The 27,819-nt window shown below is 33.5% G+C and overlaps 1 protein-coding gene across 3 annotated transcripts in view; it reads left to right on the top strand.

The window, feature by feature from the left end:
- CSMD3 (CUB and Sushi multiple domains 3) overlaps positions 1-27,819 on the top strand; it is a 935,029-nt gene that overhangs the window by 367,888 nt on the left and 539,322 nt on the right. For 2 of the 3 annotated variants that reach the window (XM_037048421.1, XM_037048420.1), the window contains 3 exons: positions 4,219-4,296; positions 11,641-11,728; positions 22,466-22,590. In XM_037048421.1, coding sequence (XP_036904316.1) covers positions 4,219-4,296; positions 11,641-11,728; positions 22,466-22,590 — 291 coding nt within the window. The remainder of the gene's footprint in view (positions 1-4,218; positions 4,297-11,640; positions 11,729-22,465; positions 22,591-27,819) is intronic. The other variant, XM_037048422.1, reaches the window with a different exon arrangement.

The raw sequence follows: 27,819 nt of genomic DNA, 5'->3' as shown, positions 1-27,819 counted from the left end.
GGAGATAATTTCTAGAAAAGAGCATAGATGGGTGATATAGTTCTTCAGAGCATTCCCTAGGAAACAAGTAAGCAACCAATGTTAGAATGATCGGCGACAACCATCCATAATTTTACTTGGATATAGTCTTTTGAAGATTGTAAGAGTGGTTATAGACAAATTAAGAAGATGCTACTTAATATAGTTCTTGAAACATCAAATCTCTAGTGATTTCCATGTACCAGTGGTATATCCACCACAGTCCATTGGGAAACAATGGAACAAGTGCTAATTCAACAAGGGTTTACCTACCAAAGGCTAATTTCAAAATGAGTTCATATAAAGGAACCACAAGGAAACATGTAATAACCTAGAGTAGTAGCAGCTAGGCTATCACTATTTGCAACCCATTGGGACGAGAGGAGAGACATGTTGAACAGAGAGCTGTATATATAGTTGGCTGGCTTGAGAATAGCCTTCAGTTAAGGGTCCTCGTCAACACCAGTCAATGTGATGATAAGAAACTGTGGAATAATCTTGATCTTACCTTCCTCCCACCCCCTGTCTTCCTGCATTCTTCGGTGTATAAGGGAGTCTGATTGATAGAGTCTAGTACTTAACAAACTTGAATGCTCATAAGAATTACCTGGGGATCTTGTTAAGCCATGAATTCTAATGCAAAAGCCTGGGGTGGGGCTTGACAGTCCCCCTTTCTAAGAAGCCCTTAGGTGATGTCATTGCTGTTGGTGCAGTGCTACAGTTTGTGTGGCAGAACGTAGCCCATTCAAATCAACCTTCTGTACAAAGAATGATGAAGAGGCAAGATCCAGGAAGGCATGCAGACAATGTAGAACCTGAGTTGACATATATATATATATATATATATATAGCCATGAAGAGCAGGATAACGCTGCATCAAAGACAGCAATCAGAGCCTATTTACACTTAAAAAAAATAGAATCCAGGTAATGATACCAAGACTTCTAGTGAAGAACTTGAGTAAAATATGATCATCAGAAATCAGAAAGGGATGAGAGAATATCGCCATGCATTAAAGTAATTTTTCTGGCTTTTTTATTTAAAATTGTTTAGTGTACTAATGAAATTTGTAGTGGAAGAATACATTCCATTGCACCGAGTCTGATGCTGTTCATTAACTGCACCAGCTGGTCACCAGTACTGAAGCAGCTGCTTCAGTCTCAGTTAGCATCATGCTGGAAGGCATTATAGTGCACATACGTGCTCTCTGACGTGGAGGGTAAAACAAGTACTGATATGTGGTATAAAATTACTATATTTATTTTGAATAAGAGTATTTAAAATCGACCTTCAGATCTATTTTTGTTGTAGAGCTGATTTCAGAAGTTTGAAAACCAGGGCCACACTAAGCATCCTCCCCACACACTAAAAGAATATGAATCATTTTTCATGTTACATTTTATAGTCAAATTATCTGTGGTAAAATTAATTCATAGAAAGAAAACAGCAATTATAAATAAAACAGAAACTCATTTTCACTCAAAAGAATGATATATCAAAACAAAAAAGGGGTCTAAGAAATTGAATAAAGGGGAACTTCGTATTTAATTGTAGGACCAAAGATACTAAAAAGTTTATTTGAAAGTGTCAGAAAATGAAGGTTAAACCTTAATTAAATTAAAGGCTGCGACCGTCTTAAAATTGTTAAAAGCATGAATCCTACTGATGGTAACCCTTGGCGTGTAGTAATTGTATTTGCTGACTACCAGAATCCATAAAGAGCTTATTAAAAATTCCACACTTTTCATCCTCATGTTTCAGAGCTCACTATAACTTTAAGACCTACTTCAGCAGTAGAGCATTGTGGGCACATCTGCTGATATCTACTTAAGTGTTATGAGCTCCTGAATTTGTTTGAATTCTGGGGAGAAAGAAAACCCATGTACAAATTTTAGAGTCTTTATTCAAATATTAGTTGTGTGATTTAAAATCGGTTATTTATTACATCCACTTTTACTTAAATAAAAAAATTACAAAATGAATTCAATCTAGACTTACGAAAATTAAAAAAAATAATTTTGTAAAATGCAGTGACTTTTAAAAAAATTTTGTACTCTGTTAAGTTTTCCAAGCAAAAAATATTACGCAGTTTTTTAAAGTGATTGAAAAATAAGATTCCATGGAGTTAGGACCCAAACCAATTACCAGGGATATCTGTGAATGCTGCCCAACATACAATCAGCCCAGCACACAGTCGGCCCAACACACACACACACACACACACACACACACACACACACACACACACACACATTTTGTAGTTTTCAACATCCTTTTCTAGTAACACATTATACAACTGAGCTCTTTGACCTTCTGAATTTTTCTTCTTTCATTCTTGCCTGTTGACTTACAATCTTTGTAGTTTTAAGAATCCCAGATTTGTGTTGAAACCACCATGAAATCTGTAGATTCATTTGTAATACTTCAGATCTTATAATGCAAAAAAATGTAGACGCAGAATTCCTACTTACAGTTTGTGTTTGGACTTGGAGAATCTAGAATTATGCCTCAAGATAAAAAATGCAAGGAATTTTAAGACACCCAGCAAATTGACAAGTGACAGAAAATAAATTTAAAGCAATTGAAAACTTCAGTAGAAATAAACTTTAGCTTACCATAAGGGTGGGTATGTGAAAGAGAATAACAACAAGAAGTACAACTTGAGACATGTTTCCACTGTAAATTAAGTCATCTTTCCACTGTAAATTAAGGGACATAGATAATCTCAAAACTGTAAAGAAACTGAGCAGTCCTCCAGTTGCAGCCTCTCATTTTAAGAGAAGAGACCCAGGTAAAAAGGAAGATTCTGGTCCAAAATCACACAACTAATGCTTGCTAAGAAGTAGTGCTCTTTAAAATGCTACTTTAGTGGTCATTTTCCTCTTTTATTTTATATGTAGTGTATATGGGTAGTTCTTAACTATGTTCTAGAACATCATCAGACCTTGTCTTTAAATCTCTTTCTTTGAGAATATTAACAAGAAAAAATAACTTTAAAATGTTTCAAAGCCAATAAAATATTCATAATTTGAACTATTTGGATAAAGTGGCAATTTGCAATTTGTGAAATGGTCATTTTAAACTAACAAAAACAGTTTTGTTTCTTTTTAAATTTATGGCTTGGATAAAACCTAATTGTCTATTATTTTAGTCCATTATCTCTACCTATAAACCTCACAAAAAACAATTTGTAAAAAATTCTTAATTATAATTGAGGAAGTAAACTCAATCCCTAGCATTCTTGTTCATGCTGTTTTTTTAATGAAAATAATTGATATTTAAATTTAAGTATCACATTAGACAACATTGCATAATTTTTTAAATTATTGAGCTTTTAATTAAATAAATTTTCTTTATTTTGCTTGATGTCATTAAAAGTTAAAGTCTTCTGAACTTGTTTATTACTTTTAAAAATTAAGTTACATAATTAATATACAAAAGGAAATGATTCTTTTTAAAAAATATTTTAACTTATTTCCTTAAATTTATTATTATTTTAAGCAAACCCAGTCACATGCTTTTAAACTTTCAGTGCAGGATGTATGCCACACACTCTTATTGGTATTGATTTCCAATATTGTCATATCAAAAAGAGTCGTGAGACATTTTAGCTGTAATTTACTTTCACAAATGTTATACAGTATGCACTGATGTCAATCATACTGTCAAAAGCAATGACTATGAAAGAAAGTGGTTATTGGCAGAAATGTTAAAATATATTTTATATTTTTCCATTTATGCCATTTTATTAAATGTGTCCTAACATTTCAAGTAGGCTAAATTACTTTAGAAATATGTTAATTTATTTTAATGACCAAATTGATTAAATTCTTTCCACTTTTATGTTTTTAATTTTTCCAGTTTAATACATAAAATCTGATGAATTCAAGTGGTTTATGATAAAGTATTAATGCTTTGCTCTCATATAAAACCTTGGATAATATTAAAAATTCCTATATATATGTAGGATTTTCCCCATACAACACTTAAAATCCTTCCTTACTGCTTGGTATTTTACTCCTTAGTGATAATATTACTAATTTTTCCTTTTTTAATAAATTTCTTCTGGGTACCCTGTATCAAACTTAAGAAAGCAGTTTCTTTAACTTGCATAAATCCATGCTAACAAAATTTGTTAACTTGAGTTTCATTTTAAAATTGTATATCCTGATACATGTTTTTGTTTGTTTCCTTAACTAGTGAAAAAGGCCATAGATTTTAAATCTAGAGGATTTAAGTTGTTTCCAGGGAAAGACAACAGCAACAAGTTTTCTCTCTGTGAGTGCACTCCTTTTCGTTACTTTCTCTAGTGTGAGAGTGAAGTCGTGACGTTTGCGTGGTCTGTGTGTGTTTTATAAAACTGTTTGTATATTTACCAAATTAACTGCATTCATATCTGCATAACATGCATGATTAGTATTCATCACCTTATTGTTTTTAAATGTGTACTGAGTTAATGGATGCATATGGTAAATGTCCAAGCCCAGCTTACTTCAAAAGGTAAACAAATTTGAACTAGCGCATTGATAATATTCTAGTTTTGTAATTCCAGAATGGGAGATTTAAAAAAAAATAGTGAAATTTCTCAAATTGGTGGTTTCTTGTACAAATTATTATTTGAACAATATAAATATTATGTCTACATTTTCCCACTAATTTTCTAAGGAAAAATGTAATAGTAATTTTTCATCTAAGAAAAAAAATGTTCTTAATTTAAGTTTGAATATTCAAACCTTTTAAAGTTGGTAGTCTTTCATGAACTGACTATGTCATTCATCCATGAATCTGATTGAGAGTCATCAAATTAATTAATTCATCTTTATTACAACAAACAAACAAAAGTTTTAGGAAAGGTAGGCATTTTTGTAATATAAATCAATAGTTTATAGTAATTCCAGTCTTTATATTCATACAAATGGATATTACACATTTTGAAAGTAGCCATTCATAATATAACATCTGATTTGCAGAATATGTTGATAGAAAATATGATTAGTAATTGCAAATAATGTGTTATTTTAGCAAGGGTATATTTTTAGAATAATAATTTATTTAATTCCAAATCATTTGATGAAATAAGTTTATAACTATTTAACAAAAATAATTTATTATAATTACATCAAAAATATTTTCCCTGCATATTCATAGATTTCTACCTATAATAGAAAATGACAAATTGAGCAGCTACATCAATCATGAAGAAACAAATTTGGAGCCTATATATTAAAAACATTTTAAGCATCCTAACTTAAAAATGTGCTAGATTTGAAAATACTAAATGAAAAATAACAGATATCAATTGAAAATTCTTGATTAAATAGGATTACCTGTTTGTAAAGCAATAAACAGTTCATTTTAAAACATTTAGTGTTGTAATTATTTCTTGTTATATTTGGGGAATAGCATGCTCAATATGATATGTCAGTTTTTAAGAAAAACAAATAGAGCTACAGTATTTTTTTCACACAGGAGTGTCCAACCCACGGCCTATGGGCTACATGCAGCCCAGGATGGCTATGAACATGGCCCACCACAAAATCGTAAATTTACTTAAAGCAGTGTGAGATATTTTTGTGATTATGTGTCACAGTGTATTTAATGTGTGGTCCAAGACAACTCTTCTTCCATTTTGGCCAAGAGATACCAAAAAGTTGGACACCCCTGAATTATATGATATATTTTAGAAAGATATTTTTACAATAGAAAATATTAATAGAAAAAAGTCAGATTTAATTATTCTGACATTAAATGTCATCATGTCAACATGAAATAAATGTTAGATGGTGGCAGACTTAAATATTAGATTTATTACCTTTATTTCTAATATTTCATGTAGCCAATAGATTTAATTTGGAATTCTTAGCAGAATTATATGCTACGCCTGTTTCACCCTTTCCTTATTTTGGATACACTAATGTTATTTTATATGCTGCATGCTTCATTCTTTTAGATGTCCTGGGAACTTCAAGCTATTTATACTAAAGTATATAAGATTTGTTAAGGTATTAAGATACATGTAACTCTCTATACTGAGTATACTGCCTTAGTGAGCACACATATTATGTTTATTGTTTTTATACAGGGTTTGTGAGGGTGATCAAGAGGCAACAGACATGATACGGCATCTGGGGGAAAACCTTGGATCTAAAAAATATAAACATAAAACAAAATGTGAATTTACCTAGTAATTCTAAAATAAAAATTACATCTATCTATTGCATTTTATGTGAAATGAAAACTACTTTTGTACTTTTTTATTGTTGAATATAAACAATTCCCTTCCATCAATACAAATTATACCATTTTTTCCCTAGTCACAAAATAACAAGCCAACTTTATTTTACTACAACTTTACCTCAAATATTTAAGAACTAGTTTCAAAATTATGTGCTCAAAGGTTGTTTATAGAAAAAGGTTGTATTATTTTAAGTAATGTTAATATTCTGTATCTATTATCAAGTAATCATTCAGTTCTTCATTTTCTGGACATCACTTAACACAGGGTCAAACAATTATAAAAGATATTTTTTATCTGACCCCTTTCAAATAAAAAAACATAGTAAAGCTTGCAGTCTTTGTAAAAACAACAATTCTGTTACTGGCACTGGGAGAAAGAGCCATAACTTTCTGAAAAAATATTTTATTTATTTATTTATAGAGAGAGGGGAAGGGAAGGAGAAAGAATGGGAGAGAAACATCAGTGTGTGGCTGCCTCTCATGTATCCCCCACTGGGGACCTGGCCCACAACCCAGGCATGCGCCCTGACTGGGAATTGAACTGGCAACCCTTTGCTTCACAGGCCCGTGCTCAGTCCACTGAGCTACACCAGCCAGGGCAAGAGGCATAACTTTGGAGGATATGGACTACGCACGTTGCCAAATCACATCTCCCCACAGCAGCCTGATCAAGTTTAACTTGAAAAAAAAAATCTAAAGGATTCAGAAAACTGCAGGTGGTCTTCATAGGGAGCATTTGGTTGTTTAAATGGTTAATTTTGATCTTTTTCTAAGTTTAATGTGTGAAATTAAATAGTCGCTGTCTATCCTTTGTTATTCTTCATCAAAAATAATAGATTTTCTATGAGAGGAAAAATATTATAAAAATAAAAACGTTTTTGTAATTTAAAATGTTGAGCTTAGTGAACTGGAAGTTTTGTCAACTTTTCTATGAGGCTATTCTAGAATGGTAAGGTATAATTATAAAGAAAGTGTAAGGTTCCCACAATTTATTGTTTTTATTATTCCATCATTAAACCCACGCTTGCCTTCATTCCCATTCTCCATCATTCCTCAGTTCCATTTGAGCTATTCCTCCATGGCAGCACCATGGAGAAGGGAAATGAGTAAATGACTAAAGTGCTGTCTCAGCGGCCAGGATCTAAAATTTTGCTGGGAAGCTAAGTCAGTTAAGAGGCAACTCTGTGTCTAACATGAAGTTAGTATAAAATAACAGTCTGCCAATACCTATGATGTTTGAGTTCAGAGCAATATTCAAAAGCACTGCTTCTCTAATATGGAGACATAAAATATTAAAATCTAATATTAAAAAATCTAAGAAATGTGGCAATGTAACTAGTTGGATGAGATCATGTGGAAGAGAATTTTGGTATAAATCTACTTATTTTTATCTTATAGTAGAAAATATGCTAAATAACACTAAAAGACTGAGATAACTTGTTTATAATGACAATACCATACTTTGCTGTCAACTAATTGTATAGTGTTTTCAAGCTGTAACATACAGTAATGTGATAAATTAAGATTTATGTAGTCTATTTTATAAATACATATAATAAAGACACTTTAATGATACTGTGAAATGACAATTTAATTTTTTAAATGCTATCAGTTTTGTCCCTTTCTCTTTTTCCCATCGACATCTGGGGAAAGGATTCCAGTAGTAGAAGTAGTAGTAGTAGTAATATCCCAAAGATCAGAGCAAAAGGGTACCCTACCCTCATAATGATGCTCTTTTCAGGAAACATCACCCTGTCCATGCATTTAAACTTTTAAGCAATGCATAGGTTCTTACCACTCTGCAAGTTCCTATTCACATTAAAAGAAGTAAAAGTGATAAGTCTGCTCGATTGCTTAAATAGCATTATACAGTGAAAGCAGCTGATTAAAATGAGTACTAACTTCATTTGAACTTCTTGGCATCATTAGCTATGAGTAATTATAAAATATCTAAATATCAGAGAAATAGCCAATTATACATTTTGTCCTTTTTGTGGTAAATGGTTTTAATTAATGAGCATTCAATACATGGATTGTACAGAGGTGTTCTGTTGTCTTTACATTTTAAATTGGGAGGCCTGCCCCAGATGACAGGTGTTTAAAAACAGCAGTTTAAAGGACAGTCTCAAATAGACACAAATAATCTGACAATTAAAATAATAAGACCTGGGATGAACTAAGTGAAAACGGTAAATTGTATGATTATTCTCTGCATTTTCAGATGAAGTGTCTTGAATGTGTTTTGAATTTTAATTAAGGATGCTGTTTTTTCCTACTGAGATTTCTACACAGGATATAGGGCTAACGGGTTAATAGTAGAATTCCCTGAATCAATCTGCCAGGTTTAAACCTCGACTAAAGCATTAACTATCACTCTGACTTTGGAAACATTTATAACCTCTCCATGTCTCAGTTCCCTCACCGGTAGGAAGTATATAATATTAGTAGCGACACTTAAGATTGTTATGAAGATTAAATGAGTTAATACATGTAAGATCAATCATAGTGCTATGTGGGTGTTAGCTATTATAAAAATTGATATGAGCTAGACTTACTTTTTGAGGCAATAATGAAATGAAAAAACCCATTTTTATTATTTTTACTTTTAGTAATGTGTTCCTAGAGTGCTTCTAGATTAAACTATAATCTGTTATATATTGCAATATAATAAAGTAGGTAAGTGTAGTCATGCCACTTATTTTCCTTACCTCTATTCCATTTTAAAAGTCACATTTTAATAATATAATATTATTATATTATAATAATATTTACAAGAACCATTATAAATAGGAAAGATGGTGCTTCCTATAGAAAATACATGACTCATTGAAAACAATATACAAATATAGTTTAATCAAATAACTAGGACATATTTAATGAGAAGTTACTAACTCTTATTTAGGCATTGTGAGTATATTAAAATAATTATGTTTTTACCCTTATCAGGGACATAATGTTTTTGTGTATATGACTGAAGAATGTAAAATTACTCTTTTATAATATGATAAAATAATTTTAAAATTAATATGACATTGTCATGTTATGTAAAAAGGGGGGGTTTGAATAACCTGGGGAAAAGAGAGATTGTATTTTATTTTAAAAAGGTACCTGAGATGAGTCTTGAAAATTAAATAGGACTTTGGCATTTAGAGAGAAAAAAATAGGGAGACATGGAGACAAAGCATGGAATAAGGAAGGCTGACCAGTATAACTGCAGGATGATAAAGAATCAGTTGGACTTGAGTTGTGGGTGTGTTGTGATGACTAGTAGGAAATATAATTGATATACTAGAAACCTAGAATTACAGGAGACTGAACAGTAATAAGACTGTGTTTGAGGAAGTTTCATCCTCTCTCACTTAAGAAGGCTTGAGATGAATGATGCTAGTCATAAAAGCATCTGTGATTAGGATGAATAGGAGCAGGCACATGAGATCATATTAGGAATTTTTTTTTTTGGTTTCTTAAGTCAATTAAAGAACAGGAAAAGAACTCGAAAAAGATGACAAAATCATAGATTTGGAGTCATTAACAAAGAGGAAATTTTTCAGACTATGAAAGAAATATAAAATATGGACAACACGGGTCAGTGACTTTTGCCCCTATATGTGATATGAGCCAAAGTAACAAACATGCTCACACACAGTCAGATAGAAAAGTAAATGGAATTAAATAGCAAGTCAACAGACCAAGTGACACATTAATATCCCAGAATTTGCAGGGACCAGTGAATGGGTAATAAAGTTGGCAGAAGGGTATTGCTGGGGCTATTTAGGAAAGTGCTTTTTATAGAATGAAGGGAACAAAAATACAATATAATATGGAATTAAAAATGTCTCAATTTTATTAGAGCCAAGACTGTTGGGTCATGATCCGATGACTCTCTTGTTATCTGATAAATCGATTTGAGCATATTGACCAGGCTTTACTAAATGATGCAGGCATCCAGTGGTCCTCAACATCGGCTTTAGATTAGAATTGCCTTGAGGATTATGAAAAACAAATAAGCAAACAAAATGATGTCCGGGGTCCTACCACAATATAAACGGTAGAATATCTAGAGGTAGACATACTCATTTTTATTCTTCGAAAAAGAAAAAAAAAACGCCATAGTGATTCTGATCCATAGTATAAGATGGGAACCATTGCAGGTTTTGTACTTTTTTCATTCTGCAATCTCTATTCAAACCCTATTATTTTCTTCTTAAAATGATTAAATTGATCTGGGTGCCATTGGTTAATACAGTTATATTGGTTTCAAGTGTACAACTCCACAGCACATCATCTAGATGTCACATTACATTTTTACCACTCAAAGCCAAAGCAGTTAAACTGATGAAGGTGGAAAGAAGGTGAAGGGAGTAAGTAGCCAAAGAACATATATGCATGACCCATAGCCATGGACGATGATGTGGGGACTGTCTCAGGGAGTGAGAAGGGGCTGGGAGGAGAGGGACAAAGGGGAAAAATAGGGACAACTATAATAGCATAATCAATAAAATATAATTACAAAATGAGTAAAATAGTAGTTATTCTTCAATTCACTATACAATTGAATTTATAAAACAATATCACTCAGATGTTTCCGAATTATCCGGCTTAATGATTTTCCCATTAAAAATTCTACCTTGGGAATTTATTTATCCAATGTGATCACATTTACTGAACACATTAATTAATCTTTTGTTAACTGGGTATTCTGAAAAAAAAATACTGAAGATGAGTACAGTGGTTAAGTAAAACATCATGAAAATTGCTAGAAGGTAAAGCCGTCATTTTAGTTTTTATTGTTGTAATTCTAGGACATACTAGGTAATTTGTGCCATAGTTTTTTTACTTTGGCATTGTAGGCAAAATTGCTTTGTTAAAGATCTCATAAAAACTACTAGTAACCTTGAACTTTTTCCATAGAGCCTCATTTTTCAACTTTGCAGCTTTCAACTATTGCAACTTTAAAAATAACAGGTACCCAGTTGACACTATTAGAACTGATGACTTCTTTACCACCAGTAATAATGGAAACTCTGGCATCCATACCCTGGGAGTGCATTTCCAGAGATTTCACAATTTTGATAGTAATGAAAAATTAAGTGTTCACTATTGAAGTGTTAATATTAATATTAATATTAATATTATTAATAATAATATTAATATTCGTATTAATATGGCATTGAATTGGCATATCAAACTGAATTACTTACAGATCCAAAATATAAACAATGTTTGTATTCATTACTGGGTTATAGAATTATATTTTAACGTTTGATATTTAAATTGTAATAACAAATGTAAGAATATACTTTATGTAAATTTTTAAATTAGTATCCTTAATTTTCTAATTGTATACATTTTGATTCTGTCTTTTTCTCTTTTCTGTTGTTACAGTAAATGAAGGCGGTATTAAAACAGCTTCCAATTTATGTCCAGATCCAGGTGAACCGGAAAATGGGAAGAGAGTTGGATCAGATTTTAGGTAAGATTTTTAATTGTTTGTTTTATTACATTGTTAAAGTTTATTTTAATTTAAATTTTTAAAAATAACTAATAACATGAAAATGAAGACACAGTGACTGACAACGAAAACAGATAGATTCTATTGATATGTTACTATTAATAACTATTCATCATTTTCAAATATCAAATTGGATAACATCAGAGAGCATCTTTGGAAATTAAATTATTAATTTATCATCATGCACTAAGTGAAAATCATGGCATTTGGATTTGAAGGACAGGAGTCTGTACCTGAATTCTGCTGTTGGAGGGTGTGGTGTGTGTATGTGTGAGAAGAGATCACAGAGGTCGCCATGATGGAGATGGGTGCATGTTGTAGAAGAGAAGGTTGAAAAGGTAGGAAGCAGCCAGACCATGAGTGGCCCTTTGTTTTATATGGCAGAGATCTTACACGTTATCCTGAAAGCAATATGGAAACTCTGTAGAGCTTTTCATGTGATAGCTAATAATAGCTCTTATTTCTAAAATACATTCACACCAAGTACTTGCTTTATTGCTATACTCAGGGCTAACCACGAAGTGGTTATTGCTATATTCCCGGCTAACCACGAAGTTTCTCAAGTTCAAACCTCTTCATTGCTTGGAATTATCTAGAATTTTCAATGTAAAAATTCAGTTTGTTGATCTTCACCTTTAGGCATTTGAGTGTGGTCAGTACGTCTGAGTAAGTAACAACCCCCCCTTCAGGACACACTTTGAAAAACAATGCTGTACAAAGAGGAATAGACCTATCCAATGGAGTTAATGTTTTAGCACAATAAAAAATTCCCAGTAGTTTAGGATCACAGTGCTCTTAGTATTTCAGTCCTTTTTTTTCACATCTCCTCAGGCCCAAAGACAAACCTAACGCATGCATTTGTTACATAGTTTGTCTTAGAGTTTCATGTTCTAACAACTAGTCACTGTTGGGCACTGCATAACTTCTCACGACTTGGAATTAGATTGGGTGTCACTACTCTCATTCCTGTTCCCAGTGAAAGGGTGTGGTACTTGCTGTTTATCACACATCTGCTGAAAATCCAGCTTGGCAAACACATGATGTCAGTGAAAGAAACAGAGTGACCTAATGCTGAACTATCTTGAGCCAGTAATTTGCACAATGAATGACAGATGTCTGTGTTTTCTTCAAAAATTTAAAGCACACTCCAGCCCCAGTGTGTCCATTCACTGAGGCAACCTGGAATGCCCAACAGAGTTGGCAAACTGCTGTTTTAGCCGTTAAGAAAAGGCAGAGAACCATCTGCTGTAGAATGACTGCTGGCGCTTGTATTTTGTGATTTGCTGACACCTGTTGCTTGAATGCTTAGCTACTTCTGCACCCACTGCCAGAGTCCAGGCAAACGCCATGGTATTTGTAACCACACTGCAAATGTCAACCAGTCTCTCCAGGCTTTGCATCCACACCAGCCTGCCTTATCCTGGTGTACCCCTGTCTGCCTGTCTGCTGTCTGTGGGGTTGTCCTGTAGATTTCCCTCAGCTCCAGACTTTGTATTCCACGTGCACAAATGTCTTTAACTCCTCACGAGTTCATACTCCTGCACTCACTAATCTGACATGCTGGGCACCAGTTTGACCATGACAGAATTTGGAATTCTTCAAAAAAATCTAAAATAATATAATTGTGTTTCTCTAAGTTTAACTTCTCAAATACAATCGGTGGTAGCTTTAAGGTAGCAGTTCACTCACTGGTTTCTACTTGTGTAGAAATCATGTGGAACTCTTCTCTGCTTTGTGATTCTGAGAGTAAGAGTATGATACAGGTGATTTGTTAATCTCTAGTTCCATGCTTTATAATCTTCAGTTTACTTCGGAGTTGAGGGAGAGATAGCACAGAGGCAGGGGAAGGGTGATACATGCAGGAACATGTCTCCCCTAACAATTATGGTAAAACGTCTAATTCCTAGCTGAGCTACAGTGTCATTGCATGTCCTATCCTTGTAGAATGCGTGGGACTTATTTTTCATTTAAAATTAAAATAATCCATAGACCAATTTAGAATCACAGACATATCCTTTATTATCACACACCCTCGGATAACATTTTATATAACTATTTGTATTTCATTACAATAGCTATTATTGTAGCCTTCTTGAATTTTATACCTGGGAAGTAAACCTCAGAAGTTACCTGATAATTTCCATGTTACTCTCTGCAATTCAGAAAGCAGATACTGAGACTTGCCGACCATTCATTAATCCACTATCTCTTGTTTTTAGTTTTAATCTTTACTGGAAAGTTATTTTTACTGCAAGAAGAAACATTAATTAGATTTTTATTTTAATCAGGATTATGTAATTTTATGGTATACATATTAGAAGAAATGCCTTATGGCACAGTTATTTATGTTAAATGAGAATGGTTTAAAAGTTAAACACATTAAACTTAAAAGTTAGACACTTTATTCATCAGAGTTACAAGAGCATAAAAACATGATAAAATATTGAAGGTATATTTGTTCTGGCAGATTTATTTTAATAAAAAGCATATTGATTCATGAAATGTTACAGCTTTAATGCAACTAGAGATAATCTAATACAATCTAGTTAAAATTTTCCTCAATGTGTTATAATGTTGGTAAACTGAATGTGAAAAATTGAGTTTAGAGCCCTGGCTGGTGTAGCTCTGTGGATTGACTGTCAGCCTGCAAATGGAAAGATTCTCTGGTTTGATTCCCAGTCAGGGCACATGCCTGGGTTGTGGGTCAGGTCAGGTTCCCAGTAGGGGGCATTCGAGAGGCAACCACACATTGATGTTTATCTCCCTCTCTTTCTCCCTCCCTTCCCTTCTCTCTAAAAATAAATAAATAAAATGTTTAAAGAAAAGTTTTTGTTTCGATTTTTAAATATACTTTATTTTGGTTCTTAAGTGTTTGTTTATATTGTGAATTTTTTGAATATTATGTCAGTTCCTAACTCTTATTACTGTGAATAGTAAAAAGGACTCTTTACTAATTTATTTTTCCCATTGAATAATATCATTATTTTACCCTGTGCCTTTTTTCTTACTTTATAACATGGTTATGGAGCTGTATGATACTTTACTTATAGTGTAAAAACACTGTTTATCAAGGGTTAAACAATTATAAAATAAAATTATGTTCAATTAAGACTCAATTTGATCTAGGAAATGTTGAACATAAGATGCAAATAAAATACAACCAAAGAAAAGATAGCACCCAGTGGCAAGAATGTATTTTGTAGACTCCAGAGAAAAAGCAGTAAGTATCAAGATAAAGTAACAACTTGTGTTGTCTTTTTTCACAATTATACTGAATTTTAAAATCTTGATTTTTTTTGTCAGTTGTAATAAGCAAGAATTTTCAAGAATTCTGAAGGATTAAACACAGTTAACTTTGGAAGTTAAAATAAAGGACTTGTGATAATAATCATTCTACATTTTTTTCCTGAATGTATTGAATTATAACTATTTTAATGGCTTTTGCTTTTGCTTAGTTAACTATTCAATTAATGAAGAACTGTTCTCAATATGAAAATCCAGATCAATGAGCTCACCTAAGAAGAAACCTAAAACACTAATTCGAAAGACTATATGCATTGAATATACATTGCCGCGTTATTTACAATAGCCAACATTTGGAAGCAGGCCAAGCGCCCATCAGTAGTTAAGTGGACAAAAAAAAACTGTGGTATATTTGCATAATGGAATACTATTTGGCTGCAAAAAAAGAAGGGGATATTACCTTTTGGGTCAGCGGGGATGGATCTCAAGAGTATTACATTAAGTGACATAAGCCAGTCAGATAAAGGCAAATACTAGATGATTTCACTCATATGTGGGATCTAATGAACAAAATAAACTAACAAACAAAAAAGAAAAAAAAAATGTACTCATCTAGCACTCTTCTGTTGTTTTTTTCCTAAGTAATCCATTCCTTTTGTATTGTTCTCTTTTTCCATGATATTACCCCATTTGGAATTGATCCATTTCTCAACTTACTGTGTTCTTTCATAGAAGTGTATAAATATATGAATTAAAACCATAAGTAGTAGGACTTATTCCTAGTGATATGATTTAAGTTGAAGTGAAATGAAGTATTGGAGAGATGGGAATGGTTAGCAACATCACTGTCCAGCAATACTTTGAATTGTACACAAAGGGCTGATTGGCTGGGGAGTAAAAGGGTGGTAGTCAGTTTCAGTGTTGACTGAGGTACTAAATGGCTTTTAAATTGCACAAACCAAGATGCCCAGAAACAGTATCCAACTTGCTCATAACCAAAGGTGCAAAGAAGGCTTTAGATTAGACTGAAATATGAAGGTGTGTGAATGCTGAGTTAGACTTTCCTAACATTGAACACAGACTCGGTTCTGCTAGTACTGTCTTTGCACAGGAATGACATTAATTTTATAAGAACAATGAAATGAGCAACCCATGGAAAAGGAACATCTTTTATTCTCTGTTGAAGAAAAGTTTTGGTGTATGTTGAAAATCTTCTAAAATGTCTACACAACTTATCAATGAAATTTTGAACCAGAAACAAAATCGTTTTAAAATAAGGTAATTTATCATCCCCTTAGAATAAATTATAGAAACATAATTTTTTCAACTTCCTAATAGGTGGGTTAATACCACTTTAGCTTCCAGCTTAGAAATGGCAGGTTGAATATTGATGGGAGAGAAAGAATAATTAATGGCACAAGTGGTGAGAAGGAGAGGCATGCAAATTGAAAACCAAGTGAAGAAATAGCTCTTTTCTTAGAAGAGACAATTATTCTGTTCTCACAGGAAGGGAGGTTGAAATTATGAATGTGAATATAAACAGAACTGGAATTCTGGAATTTCATTAAACTATGTTAACAATGTATAGCTTAAAGTGATGTTGACCTTGTTATCGCTAATCTTCATTTCAACATTTCCAATAATAATCAGAAATCACTTGTGTACTTGTAAATGGGAAAAATCATATTGTAAAAATTTTCTACTCTAAGTATCATTTCAGTAAAAAATACCTCAGGTTTTCTATTGTGCAATAGAAATCAATTTGTGCAATAAAATCATTTTTGAAATTAAAATATAAATACATTTAGAGAATCATTTTATTTTCAAAGATATTAAACTGGTATTTTATGGTAATTTTGTTACTTATTTTCTGCATGGTTAGCATGTTTTTTTACTTTAGAAATTATTTGCAGATGGCTTAGTTTATAGGTCATTCTTCATGGCTGGATAATTTCTACATGTACAGTGATAATTTGAAAAATACACAACTGCTTTGAGGAATTTCTGCACCATTCTGGACATTATAATACATTTAATTCAAACAAAACACAAAAATTGAAAAATATACTTAAATACACTTTGTCCTTTGTTCTCTATATTAGTTCATATTTTGTTTCTTTATATATACATATATGTGTGTGTATAATTATATTAGTTGTCTTGTGTAAAAATAGAAGAATATTATATATTTTGAAAATTCATATCTTCTTTCACTGAGAGCTGTGCTGTTATGGCATAGTTTGCAATAATAACCATAGTTTTTTTTAATATCACTTCAACAAAGACACATATAACTATGGTGAAGATTAATGTTTATTTTCCAAACTACGCTATTGAGTACTATATGATTAATAATTTGATAATTAAATTAAAATGTGTTCAATCATTTATTTTTAATATTCTGTCAGATTGAGTAACCCACTAAAATGTAAGCTTTTATTGAGCTGTCTCTTTAGTAATGACAGAGAAATTACAGTGGGTCCAGCTCATCTTCCTTTATTGTCACGACAGTGTAACTACTTTCCTAGAAATACATATTTTTGATGAAACTTAGTTGTAAGTGGTCTTTAAGTTTGATTCAAATGTTAAATCAGTTCATAAAAAGGAAACAGTTGACTTGTTCAAGATATCAACTGCCTGGACATTACTGAGCCTGTGTGCTACCGAAAAGACTGGTTACTTCATTGATTTTTGTCCTCTCCATGCCATTTATTACTTTTGTATTTTTGGCGCTGAATGTGTTGAAGTTTAGCTGTGATCCTATTACCTGGGATGGTGATACTTGCAGATATCATACAAAGAGTCTTTGTGTCAATAGTTTGGAAGAAATTGATGACTTTCAGAATTATTTCCAGCTTGAGGGAGATAATTTAGTGTTCAAAATATGTCTGTCCCTAGATACTTTATAAATTATATTTCATTACATGATCATAGCCAGTGAGGAAGCTTGGAGAAATTTGTACTTTTTTCAAAGCCATATAGTTTAGAAACGGAAGAGTTGGGATTTGAAATATCTTTATGACTCTGCACCTGAAACTATTAACTGCAGTTCTAAACTAACCTCCCCAGTGTACTGAAGGGAGACAACATTGTTGAGATTGTTAATCTTTGGGTAGAAGGGAAGGTGTTTGATGCAAAGACCATCACTGGCCAGTCTTCGGTATAGTAGGAATGCACTTATTACCAGTCGTCTATCTGCAGGGTATGCAAATTCATTGGCTCTAATCAAAAGAAAGAAGCTCAGGCACTTGTTGCAAATGTAATTTATTACTTTTAACAACAAGAGCCTGGTTAAACAAGAATATTATAATCATCTGTGACAAATTGAGTGACCTTTACAGAGTCATTAATTTATTAAGTTAGTGAGAAAACAGTAATTAAAATTACTTCTGTGGGTCAGGCCTATACTAAGGCATTCTAAGAAAAAAAAGTTTTACCATCATTAGTTTCTGAAAACTACCTTCGTGGTACAAGTCTCCATCATACTGTCTCTGTGAGAGCTAGGATTGCTGCAATGGATTATTAACTATTCCCTCTAATTCTACCTTTGCCTCTTATAGGTTATTTTCTACTCAGCCACCAGTATTATCACTTTAAAACATAAAGTCACATAATATCGTTCCTTTGGCTCTCAGTCCTACAATTACTGCTTAATTCCCTCAGAGTAAAAGTTAAAATCCTTACTGTGTCCTACAAATTCATAATGATCTGACCCCACTCTCTAATTGCTTCTTTAACTCAATTTTACACCCCGTCTTCTTCATTTTCTGTGCTCTAATCACACTACTTTTTTTGCTGTTTACTGAAACACACTGAATGTGTCAGTAGGTGGGAGGTGAGTGCATGTGGGTTATACACCATTTAAAGAGTCTTGAGAAAGTATTTTACCCAAGAATAACTTTGTCCAGTTACAGGGACATGTTATCTCTGGATTAGGCCATTGCAGATAATGAATTGCATTATTAAAAATACATATTTGTGTTTACTACATATATTAGAAAGAGCATTTATTCACTCTCAAAAATCATGCATGCATGCATTTATTTATTTACTATATATTAGAACACATATTACAGGTTGGAAAACAAAACAGAAGTGCTGGGAGTTTTTATAGTATGGTGAGGGACATAAGTAGAGAAATAATTATGTGACAGTATCATATTGTGTAAAGGAAATGATGTAGAAAATGATTATGGAATAGGAGTATCTGTTTTATAGAGAGTATTCAAGGAGGAACTTACAAATAAGAGGACATGTGAAGAAAAATCAGAAATGAGGATATGACAGATATGTTCTTCCTGATCAAACATTTTCCAAACTGATATACGTGCAGTATAAAGACCCTGAGGCAAATGAATCCTTAATATTTTCAAACCAGGGCAAAGAAGTCAATGTGGCCAATGATCAGAGATTGAAGGAGAAAGTGGTAGGAAATGTGTTCTGAAAATTAGCATGGGTGGAGCACATAGGCCTTTACAAGGGTGCTTCCTCTATTCTAAGTGAAATGGGGAAACATTAGAAGGTTTGATGCATAGGAATAGCATAATTTGAACCATTTTCTTTAGAAGATTGTTATGGAGCCCTCTTTCTCGTGGTGCCTCGGAGGTGTTTGTTTGGCTGTTTCAAGATGAAGCTGAACATCTCTTTCCCAGCCTATGACTGCCAGAAACTCATTGAAGTGAATGATGAACACAAACTTGGTACCTTTGATGAGAAGCACATGGCCACAGAAGTTGCTGCTGATGCTCTGGGTGAAGAATAGAAGGCTTATGTGGTTCGAATCAGTGGAGGGAACATCAGATAAGTTTCCCCATGAAGCAGGGTGACTTGACCCATGACCATGTCTGCCTGCTGCTGAGCAAGGGGCACTCCTGTTATAGACCGAGGAGAACTGGAGAATGAAAGTACAAATCTGTTTGGGGTTGCACTGTGGATGCCAATCTCAGTGTTCTCAACTCAGTCATTGTGAACAAAAGGAGAGGAAGATATTCCTGGTCTCACGGATACTACTGTGCCTTGTTACCTGGGGCCCCCAAAGAGCTAGCAGAATATGCAAACTTTTTATCCTCTCTACAGAAGACAATGTCCACCAATATGTTGTTTTAAAGCCCCTCAACAAAGAAGGTAAAAAATCTATGACCAAAGCACCCAAAATTCAATGTCTTGTTATCCCACATGTCTGCAACACATATGCCAGCTTATTGCTTTGAAGAAACAACATATTAAGAAAAATAAGGAAGAAGTTGCAGAATATGCTAAATTTGTGGTCATGAGGATGAAAGAGGCCAAAGAAAAACACCAGGAACACATTGCTCAGAGATGCAGGCTGTCCTCTCTGAGAGCTTCTACCTCTGAGTCCAGTCAAAAATGAGGTTTTCTAAGAGTAATGCATAAATAAATAGAGTAAACATTTAAAAAAAGGATTGCTCTGGTTGCTATTTAAGGATAGATTGCAGTGAGTCAAGAACAGAAATAGGAAACCAACACAGAGTGAACGGCATAACACAGATGAGAAACTATGGTGGCTCAGATGGTGGTGACGTGGCAGGGTGTGAGAAATGTTAAGGTCTTCATTTTGAAGGTGTGGCTAACAGAATGTGTTCCATTGGGTGAATGTGAAAAATAAGAGAAAAAAGTGAGTCAAGAATGACTCCACTGTTTTGGCTTTTAACTAGAAGGATGGGGTTTTCACTTACAGAGATGAGGAATTAAAAAAAAAAGATAGAGAATTAACCATTAGGCAAATCCGTGAGGGTGCTCAGGATGCAGGGTGATCTAAACTTAGAGTCATTAAGAAGTCCAGAAAAACTATCAAGATAACCTATTTCTTGTCATATGGGTGTTTAATTCATGATAATTTGATGAACGGTGTCTTTTTATACACTTTTACAAACTTCTGCTATATTTAAAATAAAAGCAATTTTCAAAAAAGAGAGAAAGGAAATTATTTGGAAAATAGGTTTGAATGCCTAGATTTTTCTCTATATTAAGTCTATTTGTTTTTTGCCACACCACCCATTACTTGGGGTCTTTTATCTTCTTTAGCCTAGAGAAGAGGTGGGCTGACTTTTTCTTCAAAGGGTTAGATAGTAAACATTTTGTACTTTGTGGGCCAGAGAGTCTCCACTGTGGCTACTCAGCCCTGACACTGGAGCATGAAAACAGTCATAGGTTAATATGTCAATGAAAGAGGATAGCTGTGTTCCAATAAAATTTTATTTGTGAAGATTGACATATGAACTTAATGTAATTTTTACATTTCATAAAAGGCTATTTTTTGTGATTGTTTTTAAATGTTCAAAAGTATAGACTGTTTATAGCTCCTGTGCTGTGCAAAAACAGGCAGCGGACCAGATTTGGCCTGTAGGACATAGTTTGCCAACACTTCACATAAATTACTTGAGGTATTTTCTCACTGGACTCCCTTTCTCTAGTGGCCTTCCTTTTAAATTGTTCTACGCATTGTTCCAGAGATATTTTTCTTACAGCACAAGCATAACCACTCAATCCCCTGCATGATCAGCTCAGGGACTGAACATGGGCTATTCCGGCACAGGCTGGCTGAGAGGGTGCAGGGAAGGCCCTCTGGGCAAGAATGGTCAGCAGGGCAGGGCCAGAAACTGTCAGCTGCCACAAGCCCCCTTCAAGTGTGGTGCTGGGTGTGCAAGTTGCTGGGGACTTCACTGCTGGAGGGCATTTTGTGTCATGTTTAAGAAATTGGAATATATATATATATATATACATATACATATATATGTATATATGCAGGTAAATTGCTGTTTGAAGCTTTTATGAAAGAAAATGCATGGTCATATTTTTATTTCAGAAATGAAAGCATTTGTTACATTTATCAATTAGGATCTTTAAAAATTATCATTTTAGTAACTTCACTTTTAGTGGAAAGGAAAGTAAAATCCAAGTTGCAATAGGGTAGATAATAAAAAGTGGGTGAATTTTACATGAACAATCAGCACAGTTTTGCAGCCCTAAGTATATATAAACACACATACGGTAATGGATATGCAAATACATGTCCAAATCAATACCCATAAGAACACCTGCTAGAGAAATATTCTAATGTGGCATGAACGCAGGCACTGGAATGCAAGTTAGGAAGTCCATCTTTTGCTTCATATTTGCTACCTACTTCGGATGGGACACTTGTACAATTATTTAATCTTGGCTTCTGCAATTAATAAAAAGATAATTAAACTCGATGACAGTTTTATACAATCCCTACCGGTATCTGCATATTATCATTTTACAATAGATTAATCTGTTTATGGCTTTTAGTATATATTTGCTCAAATTATTTTTGAATGTATTTTTTCACAGTAGGAAGATTCTCTGGCCATGGAACATTTTTGACCTGTTGGACAGTGCCAGTAGCCGTGGAGCCTAATCATTGTGTTATGTGCTTCTAATCCTGCCTTTTAATCCTTTGTTCAATTTTAGCCTTGGATCAACTGTGCAGTTCTCTTGTGATGAAGATTATGTCCTGCAGGGTGCTAAGAGCATAACTTGCCAACGGATAGCTGAAGTCTTTGCTGCTTGGAGTGATCACAGGCCTGTATGTAAAGGTAAAGAAAAGTCTTTGGCATAAAAATGTTCTCTTAGCACATTCTAATAGTTTGACATTTGCTCTACAGAGTAGACATTTTAATTAAATCTTTGAGGTGTAATGGCGTCTTTAAGGAAATTTTAGCTGCCATGTTTAACAATATTTATTGAAAATCTATAATATGTGAACCACTATGTTAGGTCCCCAAGGAGTTCCCAAACTGATCATATAGCCACAGATTGGAGCATAGAAGATATAATACAAGGCACTGGTAACTACCCTGGCCTTTTTTTTTTAAATCACAATTTGCCTTGTATAGGCATTGATTTGGTTGTTAGGAGTTTATTAAACCATAATCCTGTCTCTGCTTTCATGGTTTGGTGTTTTAATTGCTTATGTCTCCAATAGCAGTGATGTTGGTGGAAGTGGATGTGGAGCACAGGTTCTACCGTTAGTTAATTTTTAATCTAAGGCAGGTAATGAGTGTTCTAGCTTTCAGATCACTGATTATTGCAGGTGAGATTTACTTCCAACCTCTTTCTACGAATTAAATATTCCCATCTAAATTAAACAAAGCCCCTTTCTTCCTTCAACTTTACTAAGCTGTGTTTGAAAATGAACTCTTCCTCCTCCTAGCCTCCTGGCTGTTTGATTGCTTATTTGTTGTTGGTATTTGTAACCATGATGTCTCTGCATCTTTCAGGGTCTCAGTACTCAACATTCGGCTAGCGCTCGTCCTCAGAGGACATTTTCATTAACTCCCCACATCTTGTAGATGACCCTCAGACAGAATGAGGGTGGTATCAGAGGGACAGAGAAGGGACACATTTGAGAGCTACAGTAAAGGGACAGACAAACTATTTGGGAACTGGCTAGATAGGAAAAAAGAAAGTGGCAAGATAGAGTCAAAGATGAATGTGCAGGCCCATGAGACTAGAAAAATCTCACGCCTTAAGAAGTATAAAAGGACTGAAAAATCGGGTTGTATGGGGGATTATCCACCCTTACTACACCACTGTCATCAGCACCACTTCCAGGCCCTTGCTGTGTGCCCGGCACGGTTCACCACTGTCTATACTCCTCATTCAATCCTCCAGACAAACCGATGGCAGCATTTTCATGTCCATTTTAGAGATTAGGAATATGAGGTACAGAGAGAGCCAGTTGCTTTTCTAAGCCCAAATACTTGGAACATAGCAAAGTCCGTAGTAAGACTCTCTGTAGAACAAAGAGAAAAGCTTTAGAGTATTAAGGGGAGAGTAGAAAGCAACAAAATAGAAGCAACAGGCGTATTCCATTCACTTGGCAGTGGCCACTCAGAATACGAAGATGAATTGAGATTTTTCCCAGGTTTAAGTACAATTTATCAGTGAGAGGTAGATGTTTATGCATTATTCTTCTGGCTTCGAAAGGCTTACAAAATGAGGTATAGTGCAATGGCATGAAAATAAATAAATATTTAAATAGGGATAATAAAAAAGGTAAAATAGTTACAAAACCTTATGTACAAGTTGACAAATAGCTTTTAAGAATGTTTTACATGTTGGACAAATACGAGAGCTGCCAAATAAATAGGGAAGCCCGATCAGTTTACATGAAAACCATTGCACATGAAATACAAATAAAACAAGGACAGAACAAAAGCAAACTTTGTTCTTGGCGTTGCGATCTGAAGTATATTGCATAGTCCTTTATAAAGTAAACACTGAGTAATAAGTGTAGGGACAGTTACTTTCACGCCAACAATGAAAACAATAGTTGACTGTATAAGATTGATTTTTGTGGTGTCCTCTGCTCAGGAAAAGCTATAGTTATGAGGGACAGTTTATTGAAAATGATGTTTTTAAAATGGTGCAATCCAAATGTTCTGCTTCACTAGGTATATGCATTTTGTGACAAATAAAAGAATGGGAATATAGAAAACAGATTTAAGAAAAAGAGATTGATGTTAATGAAAAACAAAATCTTAAACAAGAAGAGAAATTATTGCTAGATCATGAAATTTAAGGTCTACATAAAGTAAGATTGAGACTATAAACCATCATTTTTTATTCAGTCCTCTTAATTCAATAAAATGAGTGAATACTATTAATTGTGAATTGTTCAAAGGCAGAATTGTTACATTATTTTATTTTTCATAAATGCTATAGTAAAAAGAATAGCTGTGTGCTGCCTGGAATATCAAGATATATTTATCAAATATTAATGTATGGTTATTTTTCTTCATTTCCAAGATAAATGATATATACATACCTACATGTATATGAATGATGAATATATATATATGTGAATGATGAATGTATATATATGAATGATGAATATATATATATATGGATGATGAATGTATATATTCATCATTCAACAGTCATCTGTTATTAGCTGGGAGGTATAAAATTTGCCTGTTAAGATTTATATATTGATGTTATTTCACCTAAATTTTACCTTTTCCTGCAGATATTAATCATTTACATATAGATTTATTTGTTCATTGCATGCAGGGCACATGTGTGTGTGGTTTATAAAGTTTTGCTATTAGAAATTACTGGCTGTGGTAGTGGAAATGGTAATGGAGGGAACATGCTGAAATAGTAATTGAAGTTTTGAAACGACTATATACTGTGAGCCTGAACAAAGAATAGTTTTCATGTCTCATGGGTGCTTGGACAGAATAAATATGCTTTTCTCCAGACAGCAGCATAAATAGCAGTATCAGTGCACTGCACCTTTGAGAGGTTATTAATACAGCTGCTGTCTACAGATTGCATGGTTGAGCAATGAAGAAATGGGGATTTTAAAGGAACCAAAGGCTCACACAAACAGCAAATTATCAATTAAAAGAAAAAGAGCAATTGAGAAATTAATAGTAATGGATTTTACACTAATTCAAACAATGATTTTTATTTCCTAAATGGGATGTGTGTGTGTGAGTATTTCCATACATATATGGGATATTTGCCAGTTTACAGTATGGAAACATTATTGCCTGGTGGAAAGTGTAATAGATACCCAAAACCTGGAGCTCATGCAAGTAAGCAGACTTATGCTCTTGGAAGGTATACAGAATGTTTATTTTAGACATTGATGGTGTTCAAAGAAACAACATCTGTTTGAGAACTGATCATTTGTTAACTGAGGTACATTTAACAGAGTTGATAGTGGGTGATTTGACTAATATTTTTTGACTAATTTTCAATCTATATTTATTTAGAAGCCCCCATATAAGAAAAATTTTCATCTATTAAGGCACAAGGTACATGAATCACGTGTGGGAGTAATGAGAGGGATGATTAAAGGAAAGTTAGAAAAGAAAGCAAAAGAAATAAAAAATATTGGAAACTGGGCTAAAAATCAAGAAGTAACTTTTGATGTACAATACTGTTAGTTTCAGGTATACTGAATGATGGTTAGATATTTATATATGGTTAGACATTTATACATATCACGAAGGGACCCCCTGATAAATTTTTTATCCACCTAACACCATGCATAGTTATTACAATATTACTGACAATATTCACTAAGATGTACTTTATATCCCTGTGACTATTTGATGACTATTAATTTGTACTTCTTAGTCCCTTCACCATTTTCATCCAGTAACCCTGACCACTTCCATAAAGCAACACTTAGTCTGTTCTATGTGTATATGAGTTTATCTCTGTTTTGTTGGTTTCTTTATTTGTTTTTTAGATTTCACATATAAGTGATATCATATGATATTTGTCTTTCTTTGTATAATTTATTGCACTTAGCATAATGCCCTCTAGGCCTGCCCCTTTTGTCAAAAATGTTATGATCTCATTCTTTTTTCATAGCCACGTGATATTCCATTGTGCATAAGGACCACATCTTCTTTATCCATTCACCTCTTGATCAGAGCATTTGATCCATTTATTTAATGTAATAATTAATAGGTATATAGTTATTGCCATTTTATTAATTATTTTTATTGTTTATCTATTTATTCTATGTTCTTTTCTTGTTCTCTTGCTCTCTTTTCTTGTATGTTGATGGATTTCTGTTCTGTTTGGGTTCCTTTCTCTTTATCATGTATCTCATAGAATGTTGGTCTGTGGTTGTTACCATTGCTTCATATATAGCAAGCTATGTTTATAGCAGTCTATCTTAAGTTTGTGGTTACTGTAAGTTTGAACAGTAAAATCACAACCATTTTTACTCTTTCAGATTTATTTTTTTGTCAGTTTTTACTTCTATGTGTGTGTGTGTGTGTGTGTGTGTGTGTGTGTGTGTCCCTTAAATTACTGTTTTGGTTACATGTGATCTTCCAACTTTTACCTTTTAACCTTTTGACTAGCTTTATTGTTGACTGACTCACTGGTTTCATTATGTGACTGCCTTTGTCAGTGAGAATATTATTCTTTGCAAAAATTTTATTCATATAGCTTTTAATTGTTTTGCTCTTCTTCTTAAAGAAGTCCCTTTAGTAGTTCTTGTAATACTGGTTTGGTGGTGTTGAATTCCTTCATCTTTTTCTTGTCTGAAAAACTCTTTATTTGTCATTCAATTCCAAATTGTAGCTTTCCTGGGTAATCCCAGTTATAGTCCCTAGAATATTCCATATCAGTCTATTCTTGCATGTAAAGTTTCTGCAGAGAAATCAGCTGACAGTTTCTGAAAGCTCCTTTTTAGCTAAATAAGTGCATTTCTGTTGCAGTTTTTAAGATTTTTCTTTGTCTTTAACAATTGGCATTTTAATTATGGTGTGTCTGGATGTGGGCCTTTTTGTGTTTACTTCATTTGGGACTTTGCATTTTCTGGACTTGTACATCTACTTTCTTTGCTAGATCAGGAGGGTTTTCTGTCATTATTTCTTCAATTTTTTTAAAAAAAATTTCTCTCTGGAGTCTCTACAATGCAAGTGTTGGTATTCTTAATGTTGTCCTGGAGGATCCCTAAACTGTTTTTACTTTTATGGATTCTTTGTTCATTTAGCTATTCTGATTGGGTATTTCTGCCACTTTGAATTGCTAATTGCTGTTTCGATCCTCTGCTTCATCTGATCTGGCTATTGATTTCCTCTAATGTACTTCTCACTTCAGTTATTGCAATCTTCATTTCAGACTTGTCCTTTTTCATGTTTTCTATCTTCTTTTTAAAATGTTTCCTGTCTCTTCATTGAAATTCTAACTGAGATAATCTATTCTTCCCTTAAATTCACTGAGCATCTGTTGGGAACTGCCCTGGCTGGTTTCAGGAGCTGTACACCCCCCATGGATAAGGCTGAGTG

Source organism: Sturnira hondurensis, unplaced genomic scaffold, assembly GCF_014824575.4.
Source record: "Sturnira hondurensis isolate 20B ecotype Veracruz unplaced genomic scaffold, ASM1482457v3 Scaffold0006413, whole genome shotgun sequence".
NCBI classification, from domain to species: Eukaryota; Metazoa; Chordata; class Mammalia; order Chiroptera; family Phyllostomidae; genus Sturnira; species Sturnira hondurensis.
Note: the sequence above shows the minus strand (reverse complement) of the source record. Positions and strands in the feature narration are given on the sequence as shown.